General features: G+C 40.3%; 2 protein-coding genes across 4 annotated transcripts in view; both read left to right on the forward strand.

Moving 5' to 3' along the window:
- mast1a (microtubule associated serine/threonine kinase 1a) overlaps positions 1 to 5,712 on the forward strand; it is a 147,671-nt gene extending 141,959 nt beyond the window's left edge. For all 3 annotated transcript variants that reach the window (XM_047365946.1, XM_047365947.1, XM_047365948.1), the window contains 2 exons: positions 405 to 592; positions 709 to 5,712. In XM_047365946.1, the coding sequence (XP_047221902.1) occupies positions 405 to 592; positions 709 to 2,324 (1,804 nt within the window). In that variant the 3' untranslated portion in view covers positions 2,325 to 5,712. The remainder of the gene's footprint in view (positions 1 to 404; positions 593 to 708) is intronic.
- Positions 5,713 to 7,304: 1,592 nt separating this feature from the next.
- Positions 7,305 to 18,572, forward strand: atg4da (autophagy related 4D, cysteine peptidase a). Its single transcript, XM_047364895.1, has 11 exons — positions 7,305 to 7,629; positions 12,942 to 13,204; positions 13,295 to 13,378; positions 13,500 to 13,673; positions 15,605 to 15,956; positions 16,067 to 16,131; positions 16,216 to 16,367; positions 16,452 to 16,530; positions 16,676 to 16,752; positions 16,910 to 17,029; positions 17,578 to 18,572. The coding sequence occupies exons 2-11, from the start codon at positions 12,988 to 12,990 to the stop codon at positions 17,755 to 17,757; spliced, it is 1,500 nt and encodes a 499-aa protein (XP_047220851.1). The 5' UTR covers positions 7,305 to 7,629; positions 12,942 to 12,987; the 3' UTR covers positions 17,758 to 18,572.
- Positions 18,573 to 20,186: the final 1,614 nt, after the last annotated feature.

A 20,186-nucleotide genomic window follows, 5' to 3' on the forward strand; every position in this document is an offset into this window, starting at 1 on the left:
CTAGGTTTTGGTGTCATATGACAGTGTTGTTTTTTTTCTGTACAACACTTTTTCGATGACATACCTTTCTTCATAATTTGGAGCATTTTACACCCAACATTTCCACCATTTTCCTGTAACAGTTAGAAACTGTCTTGCCTTTGAACTCCCTGAATTGATTAGGAGTTGCCAGGTTCTTAACCATGTGCATATGTGCTCCTTCTTTAAAACTTGTCTCTCAGCCACATGAGTTGAGAGCAGATCAAAGTTACTTCTTCTGTATTTTTTGGTGTGGATATTAATGATCAACTTTTTTTGTTTTTTTATATATATTTTTTTGTTTATATTGCATGAGTATGTGTTAATTCAAGTTCAGCCCAGTTATTTTGTGCCCTTTCTTCTAATTCTATCTGTCTGTCCTGCAGTAAGAAGCGCAGCTCGTTGTTTCGTAAGATCACAAAGCAGTCCAATCTTCTCCACACCAGCCGCAGTCTGTCCTCTTTGAATCGCTCACTATCCTCCAGTGAGAGTCTTCCTGGCTCTCCAACTCATAGCCTGTCTACCAGATCCCCAACTCAGGGCCACCGCTCAACCCCTGAGCCCTCTTACCTTGGTATGTTGCAATGTTTAGATAGTGGTTATCAGTGACATCAACATTTATATTGCAACTGTTGACTTTTTCCTCATGTGATTTCTGACATCTTTCCATGTCTTCGCTAAACTCTTCAGGTGCTTCTTCCCAGAGTAGCTCTCCTGCCTCGAGCACTCCAAACTCACCCTCTCCCTCTCAACACATGAGGCCCAGCTCCTTGCATGGCCTGTCTCCAAAACTTCACCGCCAGTATCGCTCTGCCCGTTGTAAGTCTGCTGGAAACATTCCACTGTCCCCTCTGGCACACACCCCCTCCCCTACTCAGTCTTCCCCTCCAGCAATGCCAGGCCACACAATAGGGAGTTCCAACACAACACAGTCCTTCCCTGCAAAGCTCCATTCCTCGCCACCAGTGGTCCGCCCCAGGCCGAAGAGCGCAGAGCCCCCACGGTCACCTCTCCTCAAGCGGGTGCAATCGGCAGAGAAGCTCGGCTCACCTCTGACCCAGTCCAGTTCTACTGGAGGGCTTGGGGGTCCACTAAGGAAGCACAGCCTAGAGGTGCAGCACTCTGAGTACCGCAAAGATGCCTTTTTCTGTGAACTTGGGCTTCAGAGCCTGCTGGAGACAGAAGGAGAAAATCTGCCTCCCAATGTGCCACCATTGCCCGCATCCTCCACCACCCCAGAGACTGGTGTACTGAAGCCTGTGAGGAGACTTGGGAGACAGGAGTCACCACTCAGCAGGGAGACTCTGCTGGCTGGAAGGGAGAAGGAAGAGAGAGAAAGAGGAAGGGACAGAGACAGGGAGAAAGACAGAGAGATGGGGATAAACCAAGCAGTTGGGCCAGGGTCACAGTCATCCTTGGCAAGAAAATCCCATGCAAGTGATATAAACATGAACTCCAAACAAAGTGAAGAAACCAGTAAACTCATAACCCCTGGTTCTCCTATAAAAACTGCAGGCATACCCCATACACAACTGGAAGTTAGAAACAGCAAAGATCTCCAGCTCAAGCAACAAGTAGGAAAACCTGAGCCTAAGCATGAGGGGGATGACAAAAATAAGTCCTATCTAACAACCGCTGCCTTCAACAAGAGCTCGTCTACTCCGGACAAATCCAGTGGAATCAATACAGCCGTGACAGGAGCTTCTCTGAGCGTAAATACGACTTTTAAGTCATCAGGTATGGGAAACAGCCAACGGAAGTCTGACAGCAACGATTCAAGAGCTGCAGAGCTCGTCTCCAAAAGCCCCAAACTCCCAGCTCGGGTCCTGGCTCCTGCGGTTCCCTCACATGGGCAGCCGCTTTCACTGGGCAAAGTGAGGCAGGGGTTGGGCCCCGTTAATTGTTACAGGGGAACTCTTGACTGGGAGGACAAATGTCGGCTGGAAGTGGTGGAAGAGCATTCACCCTCTCCTTCTCCCTCCCCAACAGCTGTCACACCCTCCCTCTGTGGACCTTCGCTGTGTAAGTCGCGGCCCATTTCCCCTGGAGACAAAACAAGCTTCGTCAGCCAGCTCACCACCGTGGCCAAAAATGTCCTCGGACCAATCAAGCTAGGCTCTACAGAGGGAACTAAGAATAAAGAGCAGCAGAACAAGGCATCAGAGGAGAAGCAGGGAGCTGCCACTGGGAAGTCTGACATTCCTACAGGAGCTCGGGTGGTTCTGGGCGCTGCAGTGGTGACTCAAAGTCCCGGCAGTTCTCGGCTTGAAAAAGCAGCAACACCTGGGAACCAGCCAAAAATGTGACCCCCTGGATCTTTAAATCAAACTTTAGTAGAAAATAGGAAAAATGTCTTTTTGTTTGGGGGGACAGAAAAACAGATGACAGGCACTTACAGATGTACATTCCAGTTTCATAGTATAAAAAGTCTTATTTATTAATTAAATCCTTGAATAAATCTAATGTAAAAGCAGTAAAAACACAACTGTAAAGGTGCATTAACTGTTGGTTTTCTATGATGCATAATTTATTAAGACACAGTCGTGTAAAGTGAAACACTTTATCAGATATATATGTGTGGGTCAATGTGAATGCATGTTATATTCTATGTACTGTATGTGCACAATAGGTACAAGAGGGTCAAAAAGTGCTTTACTGATCAAAACATGCTGAATACTGTGAATACCAAATTCTGTAACTCTTTTTTCAATTAGACCATTCTGTTTTTTATTACTGCTGTTCAAAATGGGAGAGTAAATTCATGAAGCTGTAATATTTACATTAAGCAGCACATATTACACACAGCATCGATTTGGCTTCTGTGGAAAAGCAGCAACACAATTAGGCATGTTTCCTCATCATACGACAGTTTACCTTCTCTGACCGTTCAGATGAAGCCACAGTGACCCTCTGTCATTGAATGTTACATTAGGACCTGTCCAACTCCCAGTCTGTCACAGAGGCTTGTCTGCAAGCATGTGTTTATCCTCTCCTTCAGCACCGATCATTCTTGAAGGCTGCAGAGGTGAAAGGGAACGACTGAACTCAGGCTCAGTGCTTATCTCGTCCTCGCAGGAAGGCCGCAACAGCCTTTCTTGTCCCTCTGCCTCTCAGTGCAGCCATGTGCAGAAAAACTAAAAAAACATTTCCATTGCCACAGGAGACAGCTCTGTCAGACACTGATTTCAATACTTATTAATCTATACTCCTGTTATGGTCTGTGAAGCAGGACACAAGTCTCCTTGTGAGTGTGATTTGAAATGGTTTAAACGTGTGTGTGTTTTCTGGGAGCCATTACGCTTATTAAGGCAACATGACAGAAAGCACCCTGGAAATTTGTAGTTAGTTATCCAGGGACAGTTGGACGCCAGCAGGATTAAAAACCTCTAATTGACTTATGGCACTTTCGCAAAGGAGGCTGATTATACTGTAGGACACAGTACAGAGTATATACGTCATAAGCACATATATATTAAACTGAAACGTTTTCAGCCAGGCAGTTACTGATGTAGCATGAAATAAATTGTTGAAGGGCTCTCTGGCTAAAGCAGAGGTTGTGCAGATAAACCTGAAATATTACAATAGACCAGTAATCCAATGCTTAAAAAGGTTTATCTGTTGTAAAATCAAAGTGACTGTTTAGTGCAACGCAATTATAAAGATTTTTACCTATGTCAAAGTTCAGATAGTTTTTCACAGGACCCAAATTTCTTCTGCCAGTAATTCGCAACATTATTTATATCTTGTAACAGTTTATGTGTTACAATGAACCTCATTGTATTTTTAGGCGGGGCTTTTATGTAACGGACCAACACAAAGTAGAAAATGTTTATGTTGTGGAACGAAAAATGTGGCTTGTGGCAGATTTAATTAGGAATTCTTATGGCTCTCTTTCAAAAATGGCTGTCTTTCCCCTCTTCCATACAGATCAGTTTTGTGAAGTACATAAATAAAAATTGTCTTGTCCACAGATTCTCCCTCCTTAGCTCTGAATCTCTGCAGCTCCTCTAAAGTTACAATAGACCTGTTGGCGGCTTCTTTTTTTGTCTTCGCGTGTCCTGTCTTGGCATTTCAGGTGTACCACATAGAGAAGCTGTTTGCCTACATGTGCCAGGGGAGTTATAAGCTTCAAAAATGATATCACAATTCTAATTGTGTGATTAATTTTGTTTAATCAGGACTGCCACTGGCCTCAAAGTGGACAGGCCATAGCTTGCAACACTCAATGCCCCACAGCAGTAAAGGGCAGGTAGAGAGATCCGCTGAAGGACGCAGCAGACAAGGCATCACTTCAGAGCAGCCGTACGCCTGACAGAGGAAGGTCAGTCAGTGACGGGCAGAGGCAGCAGTACCCCAGGCCAAAGAGGCACAGGGAAAGACAACCCCCTGACCCAGCACTGTGGCTACTTCCCATTGTGCAGGTCAAACCAGGAATCCAGAGAACCCTTCCACCATAGTTCCCAGCACATCCCTGTGAAGACGCCGGAACTCAGAAGGAGGGAGGACACATTATGCTGACCTGGGACTTACCTTTGTTGCACCTGAATAGGAATATATAGCACACTATTTAAATTGTTTATGTGGGAAAATTGTCATGTATCTACGCCTTCAATTTCACAATTATGTGAGGTTTGTATTGGTCTATTATGATACTCTCCTTATGCGCAAGCATCCTAGCCCATTTTAAGCATGTATCTATTGTATGTAATTCATGCAATTTGTCTTTGATTTATTTTGATTCATTCAACTTTAGCAGAAAAAAAACAAAAAAAAAAAAAAACATCTCAGCCAAGAGCAGCATATGAATTTGGTAAAGTTTAAAAACTGAACTATATGTTTACATTTATTCCTCAACAATATTTTTTAGGACTTGGGTGCACACTGATTTTACTAAATCAGCCCCTCATGTTATCCAATGAGAAATTAAGTCTGCAAGAGGCTACAGGAAAGTTCTAAACCTGATTTCTTTTACATGCAGTGGTCGTTGACATAAAATCATACCCTATACTATAGATGCCTCAAAGGATTTTCATACATTCAGGTAGAACTCTACTGCCATCTACTGGTTCCCAATGATGACGGTTAACCATGTTTAATATAAAGATAGCTGGTGTGTTTGTTGCAGGGTTGATGCTACAAACCATAGTTGTTCTAAATATGCATTGATGTTTCTGAACAAAGATCTGCAGTAATTATCAACTGAACACTTGGAGTAAAAAATATTTTCTCTTGTGTTCTTCTTTGACTGTTAATTTTATATTTGGATTCCAATTTTGAATATAATGTATGCATATTTCTTACAGATAGTTGTGTTTCTTTTATCCTAATGTAACAATGGAAACGTCATCAGTAACTGAAACAAGATTGTGTTTTATTTCCATATTCCTGCTGTATCCCTGTCAGTGGTGTCAACAGAAGAACATTTTTTCAGTGTTTTAAACTGACAGAGAGAATATCATCCAGGCACTTTATTTGAGAGAAAAATATCTTTGGTTTGGCACTGCTTCTAAGTAACCAGAGGCTAAAAATTATAGATAGTATAAATTATCACAGTAATCCAAGTATAAACATTCCACTCCTCTCTGTTCAATCAGTGTATTTAGTTGTTCCACTGGGGTATTTTTGTTTGTGATAGATGAAGAGGCCTGAAGTGCAGTATGTTGAATAAAGTAAAGAGATTTGTTCTGAAACCTTCCTCTCTTGTGGCTTCAACTCTTCTCTTCATCCCATTATATTTTATGTTTTAAATAGTAAATACTTAATCAATCTTCTGATTAGCTAACTTCTCATTACCTGCATCAGCTGGTAATTATGACTTGTTGGGTCATTCACAGATACATATCAACAATTTAAATATGGATTAACCTTTTTTGTACTTTAGTTAAAAAAATGAAACTCATAAATGATTTAGATTCATTGCCAGTCATTTTCTACCACTTATTCCATAGTGGGTAACGGGGAGCTGGTGCCCATCCCCAGCAGTCTATGGGCGAGAGGCAGATTTCACCCTGGTAGGGCAACACACAAACAACCACTCACACACCTAAGGTCAATTTAGAGTGACCAATTAACCTAACAGGCATGTCTTTGGACTGTGGGAGGAAGCCGGAGTACCCGGTGAGAACCCACACATGCACAGGGAGAACATGCAAACTCCATGCAGAAAGACCCCTGGCTGGGAATTGAACCCAGGACCTTCTTGCTGCAAGGCAGCAGTGCTACCCACTGCACCACCGTGCGGCCCTCATTGCACAACGTAATGAATGTAAATCATTACATTGTATCAGAGTGATATCTGTATCACTCTGATACAATGAACTTTATTGGAACAGAAGGATATATTTCTGGTGTTTATTTCTGTTCATTTAGATTATTATAGCTTACAAATAAAAAAAAAATTAAATTTTGTTTTTCAGAACATTAGAATATTGCATAAAAAATACTGATTAAAAAATATTTTTTGGTACAGAAATGTTATGGCCATGTTGCGGCCTACTCAATAATAGGGAAGACTGATGACTTGACAGTTGTCTTGCAGGCAATTAGTAATACTCTCCACAAGAATGATAAGCCACAAAAGATCTTTGCTAAAGAAGCTGCTTTGCACAGAGTGCAATATCCAAGCATATTAATGGAAGGTTGAGTAGAAGAAAAAAGTATACCAGAGGGGTTTCTGAGGTAAAGTCTAATCAAGAGTTTTGGGGGACTTCACAAAGATAGCAATAATCAGATAAGCAGTTAAGAAGCCTATAATAACTTTGGTGGGGATGCAGAGACAGCTCTTGAGGGATAACCTTTTGACAGAACAACTATTATTAGTGAACTCTACAAAACTGGCTCTTTTAGAAGATTGGCAAGAAGAAAGCATTTGAAAGAAAGTCATTAGACTTACTTGCAAAATGAAAACTGCATTTCTCAACTTTGTGTTTAAAGTTGCGCATCCAATCTGACTGATCTTAAGCTATGTTTACAAATAAGAAAGGGAGGAAAATTTCCGGGCCACTACTGAGCAAACTCTGACAAGTTGTTACGTGTTTTTCTGATTTTATACAAAATACTTTTGCTTATTTATTCAAATTATTTTTTTTAATAGGGCACATAATATAACTCATATTAACGCATGAATTTTGTGCGTTATAATCGTATGATTTTTAAGTTCCGGTCATAGGTTAATACATAGTTAATATCAGCCAATGACAGTTTGCCAATTACAATCATTGGGTAGGTTGCGAATCAGCTTTCTCGCGACGGTTCTTTCAGCCAATCACATGCCAGCAGGAAAGGATACCAGGAAGTAAATACTGTGAGAGGTAGAGGGAGTCCCCAAAGCGGCAGCTGATCAGTGGGGCGGATAGTTTTGCTGCGGTTTAAACTTATACAAATCAACCCGGGTGTCCTCAAGAAGAACATCTACTGTACTGGCATCTGCTGTGTTGTGTTGGAATATAATGACACTCGTTGTTGTGTGCTTATAAATGTCAACGAGCTAACGCCGTGGCTGGCGCTAAAGTTAGCTTATTCAACCAGCTAGTTTTAGTGAAAGGCTCGAAGACTCCGACATGAGTGAATGTGCGACCAGACACCGACTTGCGTAACCTCGAGCTGCGTCAGGTAGGTAGACCCACACCTGGGGAACTTTAACTGTACATAAAGTCTGGTTTTAAAGAGGTCCGTGTTGGACCCAAAGTCTAAGGACCATATTACAGTCTAATTACTGTGAAGCTGATGGACATTTTCACAGAAACTTTACGTGTTATAGTTCTTGGATGTGTGGTGGATGTTAAAAAGACTCAACCATTTAACTAGCCATGATCAGATGACTTTCTGTAGCACTGAGAAAAAAGCCCGACATACCGGTTGTCAAATGATCACATGACGTTTGTGCTTCTTTTTTTTTTTTTTGATTTCCAAGCATTGTACAACTGTGTGTTCCTTATTGAAACTACTACTCATCAGTTTCGGGGCAGGGTGGGACAATCCTTCAGTGTTTAAGGCATTTGAAAATGATTTGATAATGAAAATTCTGATCATGTTTACACTCATAATGTCCAGGTTTTCGTTACTATTTAAAAAAGGAGTTGTGAAGAGGTGTAATATTTCAACCATGGATGTTAGTCTTTTTATAAGAGCTTCCATATAAAGTTTGAAGTTGCCAAATCAGTTTGAACGTGTCTAAAGTTAGGAACCTGTATAAAATTCTAAAAGAAATGTCAATAGCATCAATTTTCAGAGCAATTCAACTTACTAAAATACCACCAATTAACATGTTGTCTAAAGGCACTTTAGACGACATGTCTAAACAACGACATGTTCAATCAAGCCGTACAGATTCCAAGTCAAGTACATACAGTACAGACCAAAAGTTTGGACACACCTTCTCATTCAAAGAGTTTTCTTTATTTTCATGACTATGAATATTGTAGCTTCACACTGAAGGCATCAAAACTATGAATTAACACATGTGGAATTATATACTGAACATAAAAGTGTGAAACAACTGAAAATATGTGCTTTGGTCAGATGAGTCCAAGTTTGAGATCTTTGGGTCCAACCACCGTGTCTTTGTGCGGCGCAGAAGAGGTGAACGGATGGACTCTACATGCCTGGTTCCCACCGTGAAGCATGGAGGAGGAGGTGTGATGGTGTGGGGGAGCTTTGCTGGTGACACTGTTGGGGATTTATTCAAAATTAAAGGCATGGCTACCACAGCATCTTGCAGCGGCATGTTATTCCATCCGGTTTGCTTTCAGTTGGACCATCATTTATTTTTCAATAGGACAATGACCCCAAACACACCTCCAGGCTGTGTAAGGCTATTTGACCAAGAAGGAGAGTGATGGGGTGCTGCGCCAGATGACCTGGCCTCCACAGTCACCGGACCTGAACCCAATCGAGATGGTTTGTGGTGAGCTGGACCGCAGAGTGAAGGCAAAAGGGCCAACAAGTGCTAAGCATCTCTGGGAACTCCTTCAAGACTGTTGGAAAACCATTTCAGGTGACTACCTCTTGAAGCTCATCAACAGAATGCCAAGAGTGTGCGGAGCAGTAATCAAAGCAAAAGGTGGCTACTTTGAAGAACCTAGAATATAAGACATATTTTCAGATGTTTCACACTTTTTTGTTCAGTATATAATTCCACATGTGTTAATTCAGTTTTGATGCCTTCAGTGTGAAGCTACAATATTCATAGTCATGAAAATAAAGAAAACTCTTTGAATGAGAAGGTGTGTACAAACCTTTGGTCTGTACTGTACATACCAATTCATCCTAGGTATAAAACAGTGCAGTCAGATTCATATTATTATTCACAGTGGTTAAAATGTTTACTATCTAAGGAAATCCAGCCGATTGCATCAAGTCAGAGTCTTACAGCATTCACTCCTCCTGGATGAGCATGTAGGGACAGTGGACAGTCACTCGCATTGTGTTGTTGACTGTGCAGCAATCCCTCATACTGATCATGCATGTAGCGACAGTGAAAAGGAAAACTCTGTTTTAACAGGAAGAAACCTCCAGCAGAACCAGGCTCAGTGTGAACCACCTTCTGCCACGACCAACTGGGGTTTTGAGAGAACAGAGCAGAGACGCAAAATAACACAGAAGTACTGATCCAGGAGTACTTTTTATGTGAAAGAAACGTAAAAAGTTAAAGACAGTAGTGGCTCCTTTAGTGGCTTCATCTAGGAGAGAAAGACAGCTAAGCAGATGAACTCTGAGCCAGTTTTCAAGTTTAGACTATGAAAGAGAGCACATACAGTTTGTCACAGTAAAGGCTCAGCCAGTAGCTATGTCTAGGAGAGAGACAGTGTTAAACACTGAAAGACAGGGCCAAGTGTATCATCTGTAGAAGATGAGCATTAGGTTGTTGGCTCAGCCGATGTCCCCATCCAGGAAGGTTTAACAGCTAAACACAGAGCAAGGTGTAGCTTCTAGGAATAGAAAAAAAAACAGAGAGAGAACATAAAATTAAAAGCTGAAATAACAGCAAATAATACAAAATTGGAGAGTAGTAGGAGAATGTAGCAGAGTCGAGGAAATTGATTATGTCCTCCAGCAGCCTAAGCCTATAGCAGCATAACTACAGAGATAGGTCAGGATAACCTAAGCCAAGCTAACTATAAGCTTTATCAAAAAGGAAAGTTTTAAGCCAAGTCTTAAAAGTAAACAGGGTGTCTGCTTCACAGAGTAACAGTTTGCAATGACTAATTATAGGCATGTTAGCAAGATTTTCAAATGAGTTATTTGTCCAAACAAACATCCATCTTAAGAGTATTTATAGGAATTTCAAATAATACCAAGATCCTGTCTGTGGGTTAATAATTGGGGATAAAATAAGGGGCTAATGTATTTCCCTAAGTTTACATAAAAGCCTGTGAAAAGCCAAGATCAGAAAACATGGTTTCATTTCAATTTTATTTTATGACAAGTTCCCCAAAAAATCTTTGATTAATGTCCTACCTTCTTAGTGGTTAGAATAAGTGTCAAAGGTGATATCCTTTTTATTTTAGAAAATTATATTTTCACCATTAATAACCACAACACAAAACATTTTGCATTGACAGACAGATGCGATCTGCTTAGATCCTTTTCCAAATAAAACATTATTGTTACATTTTGAAAGAGAAATTATCCAGTTGGGACACTAAAGTACCCTGTCACATGTCAAATCCATTGAGTTGTGGTATGTGAAAATGAAAACTGTATCTTACAGATTATTTGGTTAATTTAAACATTTTACTCATCTTTAGGGAAATCAGACAGTTATGTGTGGCCAAAATGTCAGCAATAAGCCCTGGCTGTGTCAAGAATGAGAAAAAATAGATACTCTTGATCTCTCTTTGTCATCAAACTTTAGGCCTATTTCAAAGCTGCCGTTTTTCTATAAGATTTTGGAGAAAATAGTTTATACCAAATTGGAGCCTTTCTGGAGGAGAATAAGGTTCTTGATATTTTTCAGTCTGGCTTTAAACGTTTTCATAGCACAGAATCTGCATTGTTGAGGGTTTTTAACGACATCCTTCTAGCTACAGATTCAGGAAACCATGAAATAGTTATCTTAGATTTTACAGCTGCCTTCGATACAGTGAACTATAACATTTTGATATCTCGCTTAGAGCACCGTGTAGGTATCCAGGGTACTGCATTGGAGTGGTTTAAGATGGATCTGGCCGAGAGAACTTTTTACGTCAGTCTTAATGATTTCAGATCCTCACATGTTCTTGGACCTCTCCTGTTCTCCCTGTATCTTCTGCCCCTTGGCTTTATTTTCAGAAAGCATAAGATTGCCTTTCATTGTTATGCGGATGATACACAGGTTTATGTTCCCCTAAAACAGAAAGATAACTTCTGTGTGCAAGGTTTAAATTAATGTCTCAATGAATGGTTGGATGGTTTTAACTTTTTAAATTTGACAAAAAAAAAAGACCGAGGTGATGATTTTTAGTCCAAATGTCACTAACGGATCTTCTTGTGTAGACTTTGGCTGTCTGGCAAATTAGAGAAAACCCGCTGTTACAAACCTTAAAACCTTACAAACCAGCACTTTCAGTACCTGCTGTTTTTTAAAAGTGCTGTATAAATAAAGTTGGTTTCGGTATGTTGACGTTGTCAGGGAGAATTCTTAGCACCAAAGCACAGAAAAAGCAACATTCGAGGGGACGGCGCAGGCAGTTGTGAAATCACCACATGAACAATCAAGCGACTGGAGCACAAACAGCAGGCCAACTCATGGTGACATACCCACTAATTATCAGTCTGTACCCCAGATTTATTGCATTGTTGTTTTCATGGTCAGTAGTGGACTTTGAAGAGCAACTTGCATGTTTTTTCTTTTTCAGATTGGCAACTAGAAGGCTATTTTCTAAAATCAACCAGCAAAAAAATAAAAACACCCTGCATTTTGAAATGTTTATCTCTGGCATCCCTCTTTAATGTAGGTAGTAACATCTCAGTTGTTTAAAAAGGGCACCAACAAATCTTTACATGGTAACTTATTTCAGTGAGGTCACTGCAGTTGGACTTAAAGGTGTAAAAAGTTTGATCCCTACTGGAAAGACGCAGAATAGGCTGTTATGACATAGTCATGGTATGATAACTTGAAGCATTTCATGCTGTCACAGTGTTTACACGAGAATATTAAAACAAGATTGTAAAATGTGGTCTAACTGCTTTTATTCCTAACTGAAAAGCATTTTTTTCTGCTGCTGCTGAAGTAATACAGTATTTAATATTCCAGTTACAATTGCATTCCTTGTTATTTTGATACCTAGACTTGACCAAAAATACCGAATAATATCTGTTGAGTTTAGTAGTGGTTTTTAGGGGCTTATTGTGTACAGTATAATCACACAGCTAATAAGCTGATATTTACAGATTGATAGTCAGGCCATCTGCCCAATTAGCCAGCCTACAGTCTGCACAGCTTTAAGGACATACTCCCAATAGTTTGCCAGCTGCAGATAAAACTGTGCTACCTGAATAAGAGTGATAAATGGCATTTATTTAGCTTTCACGCTATGCCTGTTTTTTTTTTATTACCAGGAATATTTCCAAACAGAAGAATTCATCATTCTTGTAAGTGAGAAAACTGTGCAGGAGCCTTCTTGCAGGCAGCTGGCCAGCAGTGTAAACCAGCAAGCAGGGATGGGCAATGCTATGATAATTTATGCTCCATACAGCTGGATAAAATGCTGGTTCTCCAGTGCTTTCTCTGGCATCTCAGTGAAAGCACTTTAATCCATAAGTGCGATATGAAAAAATTGTAGCTGTTTTTAGACAATTCTTTTTTTATCTTGGTTTAGCTTGGTAGAGGTATCCTTTCATCTGGGTGTTAAAAACTGGGTTTTATTACTGAAAAGCCATGAACTGTTAACAAAAGACGTTGGTATGTTATTTTGTCCCTTATTTCTTCCACTTTGGTTCAGTGTGGCAATGAGGAGCAGCAGGGTCCACCTCTGAGGGGTTGGAGGTATGAACTCAGTTTCCCCCAGTGCAGCGCAGTATGCGGGGATAGTGATGCAGGGTGAGCAGGTGGAGAGCCGGGGGCAGCCGCCTCTGGAGCGGCAGGGCAGCTTCGGATTCAGAACGCCTCAAGTTTCAGATGCAAGCAGAGAAGCAGCCAGAGAGCCTGATGAGATGGATAAAGTCAAGGCCAAACTGATTTCAGCATGGAACAATGTCAAATATGGTATGTAATTGCATCTCTGCAGAAAGCCAGAAGTTTAAATCAGGAGATTAAGCTTCTTAAGCCAACAACTTTTTTCTTTGCTGTCTTCAGGTTGGACGATTAAAACCAAAACCTCTTTCAACAAAATATCTCCTGTCACTGTCCTGGGACACTCCTATCTGCTCAACAGTGAAGGTATTTTTGTTCTTTCTTTCACCTGTAATGATCATTTCCTCCCTTCACACATCTGCCACTGTTAACAGAAAAATATCAGCTTTGCTGGATAGAGCCTAACCCTCCTCTCTTGCGCACTCAGATGAGGTGGACAGGTTCTGTCGGGATTTTGTGTCCAGAATATGGCTGACTTACAGGAAGGAGTTTCCTCTGCTGGAAGGGTCCACCTGGACAACAGACTGTGGTTGGGGCTGCATGCTGCGCAGCGGACAGATGCTGCTGGCACAGGGGCTCATGGTCCACCTGATGCCTAGAGGTTTGTGTCTCAGGCTCATCTTTTGTATTTGAAAGCAAATCGGGCTCCTCTGACAGGATTAAGTTGACCTTAGCACATAGGTCAGTAAATTATGTGCTGTAATATAAGTCACCCCTGATTCTCAGTCCTAGGGCAAGGAAGATATGCCAATATTATTACTATCATTATTATTATTGACTATCTGTCAACCCACAGAGATTGTGGTATCTGTACGGTACATTCTGTTCATTGTTGTTCTGTTTTGATTTAGACACATCAAGTTTATTTTCCTTCTTTTCATTTAGCAACCATGCACTTACCTTGTAAAGAACAGCTTTTCAGTAGCACTGTTTACCTTTTAAAGTGTACAGTGCTTTGCAAAAGTATTCCTACCCCTTAAGGTTTTTGCATTTAGTCACATGACAACCATAATCTTCAATGTTACTGGTATTTTATTTAATAGATGACTCAAAGTCATGCATAATGGTGAATTGAAACGAGAAGAATACATGGTTTTCCAAAACTTTTGCCAAATAAAAATCTTAATAGTGTGGCAACACAGGAATATTATTAATCAAGCACTCCACAAATCTGGTCTTTGTGGAAGAATTGCAAGAGGAAAGACATTGGTGAAGGGAAGCCATAAGATTTCTTATTTGGCACATTTGGGCAGAAGATATCCAGGAAGCACAGCAAACATGTGGAAGAAGGTACTCTGATCAAAGATCAAAATAAATGTTAATGTTTCTATCTATGTGTGGCAGACATTTACCACCACATATCACCATGAACAAACCAGCCTCAAAATAAAACATGGGGCTGGCAGTATCATACTGTGGGGCTGTTTTTGTTCATAAGGGGCAGGATGGCTGAATGCCAATGTACACAACACTTTATATTTGTGAAAAATGTGGGAAACCATGTAACTTTTGTTTCCACTTCACTATTATGCACTACTTTGTGTTTTTCTATCTCAAAATCCCGATAAAAGGCATAGAGGTGACTGGCTGTAAAGTGACGAATTGTAAGGTTCAAAGGGTGTGAGTACTTTCTCACAGTCCTTCACTTCAGGTTTAATGTTGACAGTTCTGCCGAACACAAGTCAGCAAAATGGCACAAACTTTAAGATCTGTTTAGAAACGTTGGACCTGAATTAGCAGTTTTCTTTAAGGGCTGTGTTTTTAGAAACACACATTTTTGGCAATCGGCTTGGTGCATTGCTTCCACATTGTGGTTGTATTGTTAGCAGCATGTTGTCACCAGGTGCCAGGAGAAACTGATGCATACTCTTTAAGGCTTTTATATTTTGCCAAACAGAGATCATTTTTTGTTGCTCTGTTTGCACTTCCTCTCCACATGCTGAGTGTTTGGTAAGGAAAAACATTTTTTTTAAACCATCTTATGGATATTTGAAGATTCTCAGAAATTGTGCCACAGAGACCCTATATTTACATCTCCACGCCTCCATTGTATGATAGAAGCTTCAACCATAGAGCTGTGGGGGTTTTACCACATCACAGAGACTGAGTGGTTCACTACATACAGGTACTGGTCATAAAATTAAAATATCATAAAAAATTGATTTATTGTAGTAATTCAATTCAAAAAAGTGAAACTTATATATTGTATTCATTCATTCATTCAGTCACAGAGCAATATATCTCAAATGTTTATTTTTATTTTTTCTTTAATTTTGATGATTATAACTAACGAAAACCCCAAATTCAGTTAAGGTAACCCCCATAGGGCAATTTTCCTCCTGTGGCCACGTCCAGGGAGGTTGGCTACAGTCGCATGGATCTTAAATTTCTGAATAACGTGCAACTGTAATCACAGGAACATGAAGCTGCTTGGAGATGGTCTTATAACCTTTACCTTTAACATGCTTGTCTATAATTTTCTGTCTAATCTTATATATAGAACTATTTATATGCTCTTTTGCTGATCTGTAGATTGGGCTTGGCCAGATGCTCAGCAGCTCACTGATGTGGATTTTGAGGTGTTCCGGCCTCGTTCCCCAGTACGGGCTGGAGGGGTCCCCATTCCATCCTTTGGTTCTTTGCGAGGATCCAGCACCCCAGAGAAAATCCCGGCTAGCAGTCAGGCATCCAGGCTCTGCCAGAGAAAACAGACAGAGTCTGCAAAGGACCGGCGAGCTGAGCCCATCCACTCCAAGCTAATTACCTGGTTTGGAGATCAACCTCCAGCACCTTTTGGTGTTCACCAGCTGGTGGAAATAGGCAAAAGTTCAGGGAAGAAGGCTGGCGACTGGTACGGCCCCTCAATAGTGGCACATATTCTTCGGTAAGGGCTCTGCTTTTGGGTTAGTGCTGTTTTATGTTGTTCTGAGGTTATTTTGATGGTTGGAAAGGCTGATCATGTTGAGTGATGTAGTCTTTTTCTTCTATGTGCAGGAAAGCTGTGGCCGAAACCTCTGTGGTACAGAACCTAGCTGTGTATGTTGCTCAGGATTGTACAGGTAAGAATTGGAGCTTATTGGGTTTTTATTATTTTTCTTACAGTGACATTTCTAATAATTTAATGATATGATTTTGTATCGTAGTGTACAAAGAGGACGTGGTGCATCTTTGTGACCTATCACCAGGTCGGAGCCCTGCTGATCCTTCCTACCAAGCCTGGAAGTCCCTCATCATACTGGTGCCGGTCCGGCTCGGAGGAGAGGCCCTCAACCCGTCCTATATTGACTGCGTCAAGGTCTGTATATTCTGTTTAACCACCTTGTTCTTTGTGTGTTGCTAAAAATGTCTCGCCCTAATGCTGATAACACTTACATTTCAGAACATCCTGAAGCTGGATTGTTGTATTGGAATAATTGGAGGGAAACCAAAGCACTCACTGTACTTTATTGGCTTCCAAGGTGAGAGCCAGCTGCTTCTTCTAGTTCACTTTACATAACCGGAGGAAATAAACAACAAATCCCACAGAGCTTTAAATAAACTTCACCGTAAGAAGTTGTGACAGTTGTTTCTGTGGTTTTGATGTGATTCTTTCATGTCATGCAGATGAGCAGCTGCTCTATCTGGATCCTCACTTCTGCCAGCCGGTTGTCGATGTCGCTCAAGCAGATTTCTCACTGGAGGTTTGTTATCATGGCTGCTGAGTCTTTGGATATTCACTCTGAATATGGTGGACCATGCTGCTTGTACAGAATAGAAAACATAACATGTCCACTTATTGGCTTGTTAACTATTGTTGACCTTTCATTGTATGGCACCTCTTCTTGTTCCACTCGGCAGTCGTTCCACTGCAGCTCTCCTAAAAAGATGCCCTTCAGCCGCATGGATCCCAGCTGTACCATCGGCTTCTACGCCAAGAGCAAGAAGGACTTTGAGTCTTTATGTTCAGATGTCAGCAGGGTGAGTTTTAAAATCACCGTCCTATTTGAGGGGCTCAGCTTTTAACCAAGACTAAGACCCAGAAATATACTGTTTTTTAACCCTCTTTTTAAATTCAGGTTTATAACGTACTTCATTAATAAATGTCTTAGGTTGTCAAGGTAAAATAGTTTCAACTGGAAGAATGTGAAAACCTTGATTTTATATAAAAACAAAAGAACAACCAATTTAATTTATGTTCATGTTTTGTCAGGCAGAATGTGGACCTTTTAGTGATAGACCATCACTAAGTTTTGCATAATTGTGAAGTGAACGGATAACAAAACATTTTTTTTTTTGTTTCACCATTTACTGTGGTACCCATAAATAAAATCCATTGCCCTCAGAAGTTGTCGTATTAGTAAATAGAATCTACCTTTATTCAATTTAATCTCAGTATAATAGCTGTTCTGTTAGGCCCTCAGAGGTTTGTTAGAAAACGTTAGAGAACAAACATGACCATGACATCTGTATGTTATGTTACTTTTTGTAGCCTATTTATTGTTTTCACTGGCATTGTGTCCATCCAGGCTCTATCCTCATCCAAGGAGAAATACCCCATCTTTACCTTCGTCGAGGGGCAGGGTCAGGACTATGGGCTTCAGGGTCACAGCAGCAACCACAGTGGACCCTCAGCCCACATCCTGCCCCCAGGCACACTGAGCAGGAGTAACAATAGAAGCAGCAGTGAGGAGTTTGTCTTCCTGTGAGCCAATGGGTTAACATGATCTCCCACGTTCCACCACTAGGTGGCAGACTCTTCATTCTTCCTTTAAAAAAACCAGAGGTCCGGTTGTGCAGCTGCCAGTTGCAAAGTGGATCCGACTCTTTGTCTACCTTGCTTCAGAGACACTGTTAGGTCTGCATGGATCAGTTCTACTTTCTTTACTGGAGGAAGTTGATTTTCAGACCTGATCTTGATTTGAAAGGACCGTTTTTTCTCTCTCAAGTCGGTCAAAAAATATCTAAAACTTCAATGCCCAAGGCTGCAGCTTTTCATTCAAGTTTCATTCTCTTTCAGGTTTATTTATAAGAATTATGGCTGTGAATGTGTGAGTGAGTGTTGGGTTTGTGTAATTTATTGTCAATGATTTTTCCAGATATGTTTAGATGTCAGTGCTGTTGTGTCTCCTAGATGTTTGGGGGCCTTGCAGGAGTTGCAGCTTTATTAGAGCTTTTGTATCTCTGAGAAATCCAGAGCCTTTCCTCATTATTTATCATCAGAACTATAAAACCCTCCCAGAAATCTGCTGTTGCATTTCTCTTGCTGCTGGAAATGAATATTTATCTTTATTACTGACTGGCCACGTCTCAACAAGCTTAATCTAAAGTTATCTGGATACATTGGCAAAGTAAAACCTAAAGCAGCTCTGTTTAATCAACAAGGTTTTATTGTGTCGTATCACCATCCTGAGTTGAGCTTTTGAAATGGTCCCATTTTGTTATATGACAGCTCTTACTGGAAGTTGCACTGCTACTGTTGGCTAGTTTGCTGTCCAGATTAAATACAAACACTGGAACACTATTCTCCTTGTACTCCATTCTTTGTATCTTTTAAAAACTGCGCAGTCACATCTTTACCTTCTTATTGGACAATGCCCAAATCAGGCATGACCCAGGTTTCATTTAGTTTTATAGTTTATTACAGTAGTACACTTAAAAATGTTAGATTTCAAAAGTTTAGTGAGGCTATCTTTACTTTTTCTTTTCATTTTTTTTAGGTTTGTGTGTTACACTATTACTGTAACACTGTTAGAAAATCCCATCCCCTAAGGGGGTCTAACTGCTAAAAATAATTTTCATGGTTGAGATTTGCTGTGAAAAATATCTGCCTCAAATTTTGTCCTTTTAGTGAAACAAAAAAAACGTTCAAACATCATGAAGGAGCAGAAAGTAAATACATGGTTCCTTAGCAGTCAAGAAAATGATGACATTAAATTTCAACATCTCAGGGATTCATTGTCTAAAACTTCCATCTTTACTTGTTTTATGTCTGCCTTGTGTTAAACCTTCTTTGTGGCCTTCCATTCCTGTGTCCTTCTTTCTTTCCTGTCTTGTCACTCATTTTTTCCTTCCTTGCTCTCCCCCTCCCCTTCTGTCCTTCCTTTTACCCATTCCTTTCCATCTTTCCTTCATTGTCCTTCCTTCTTTCCCACCCCCAGTTCCTTGTGTCCTCCTTTTTTTTTCCATCCTTTCCTTTCTTTGCTTCCTATCCTTCATTCTTTGTGTCAATCCTTCCTTCTTTCCTTCCTTCCTGTGTCTGGTTTTTGCAGCTGTTTTATCTAAAGCCTACCCACTGTGGAAATATCTGCTATAAATCTGTAGTAAACTTTTAGCATCTTATATGCTAATATAAACTTCAGTGACTGAGAATTGGACCGTTATGTCTGGAAAGGAATCGAAGTTTTGCTTGAAAGGTGTAGGAACCTTGCATATAGCAGAAGTTCTCAAACCTCTGCTGAAATTCCAATATGGCTGCCACGTTTTTTTAAAGTGTACTAATAGCTGCAGTGTTAACTGTTTATTTGCACTTTTGTTTCTTATCTCATAAATCTTTCATCCACAACATACTCTGCAAGTGATTGTGATGTTTTTATTGCTATCATAAATACATTGCAAAGAAATCCACTGCTTAAGTTGGCTTTTCACTAAAATCACCAGTTTGCATATCCCACTGGTTTTTTCCACTTGCAACTGGAACGTGATTATTTTGGGTTTCACATTATTCCCAGATCCAATTATCTGGCTTCAGAGTTAGCTAATACCTGTTAGCACTTCTGTATTCACTGCCTGCTTCAGTGTAAACTTCCCCGGTACACGTCTCTATTGAGCAGTTTCTGTTTGAAGCATAGGACACATTTTTTTTTAGCTTGAGCAAAGTGAAAATTTGATGCCATCTGTTTGTTTCCTTAGGCATTATGTTTTACTAATTGGGACCATATAATCTACCTCTGTACTAACAGTAATTTATTGAACTGGATCAGTCAAATTAAAGGAATTAGTACTGAATCAGAATTTCAAATCTGCATATGAACACCTTATAAAATGCATTTAGATAATTTTTTAAGTGAATAAAAGCTGAATTCATTTCTAAAGAAGACTTCAATACATCAACTGAATGAATGAAGTGGTAAAATTT

The sequence above is a fragment of the Girardinichthys multiradiatus genome, chromosome 5 (genome assembly GCF_021462225.1).
Source record: "Girardinichthys multiradiatus isolate DD_20200921_A chromosome 5, DD_fGirMul_XY1, whole genome shotgun sequence".
Taxonomy (NCBI): Eukaryota; Metazoa; Chordata; class Actinopteri; order Cyprinodontiformes; family Goodeidae; genus Girardinichthys; species Girardinichthys multiradiatus.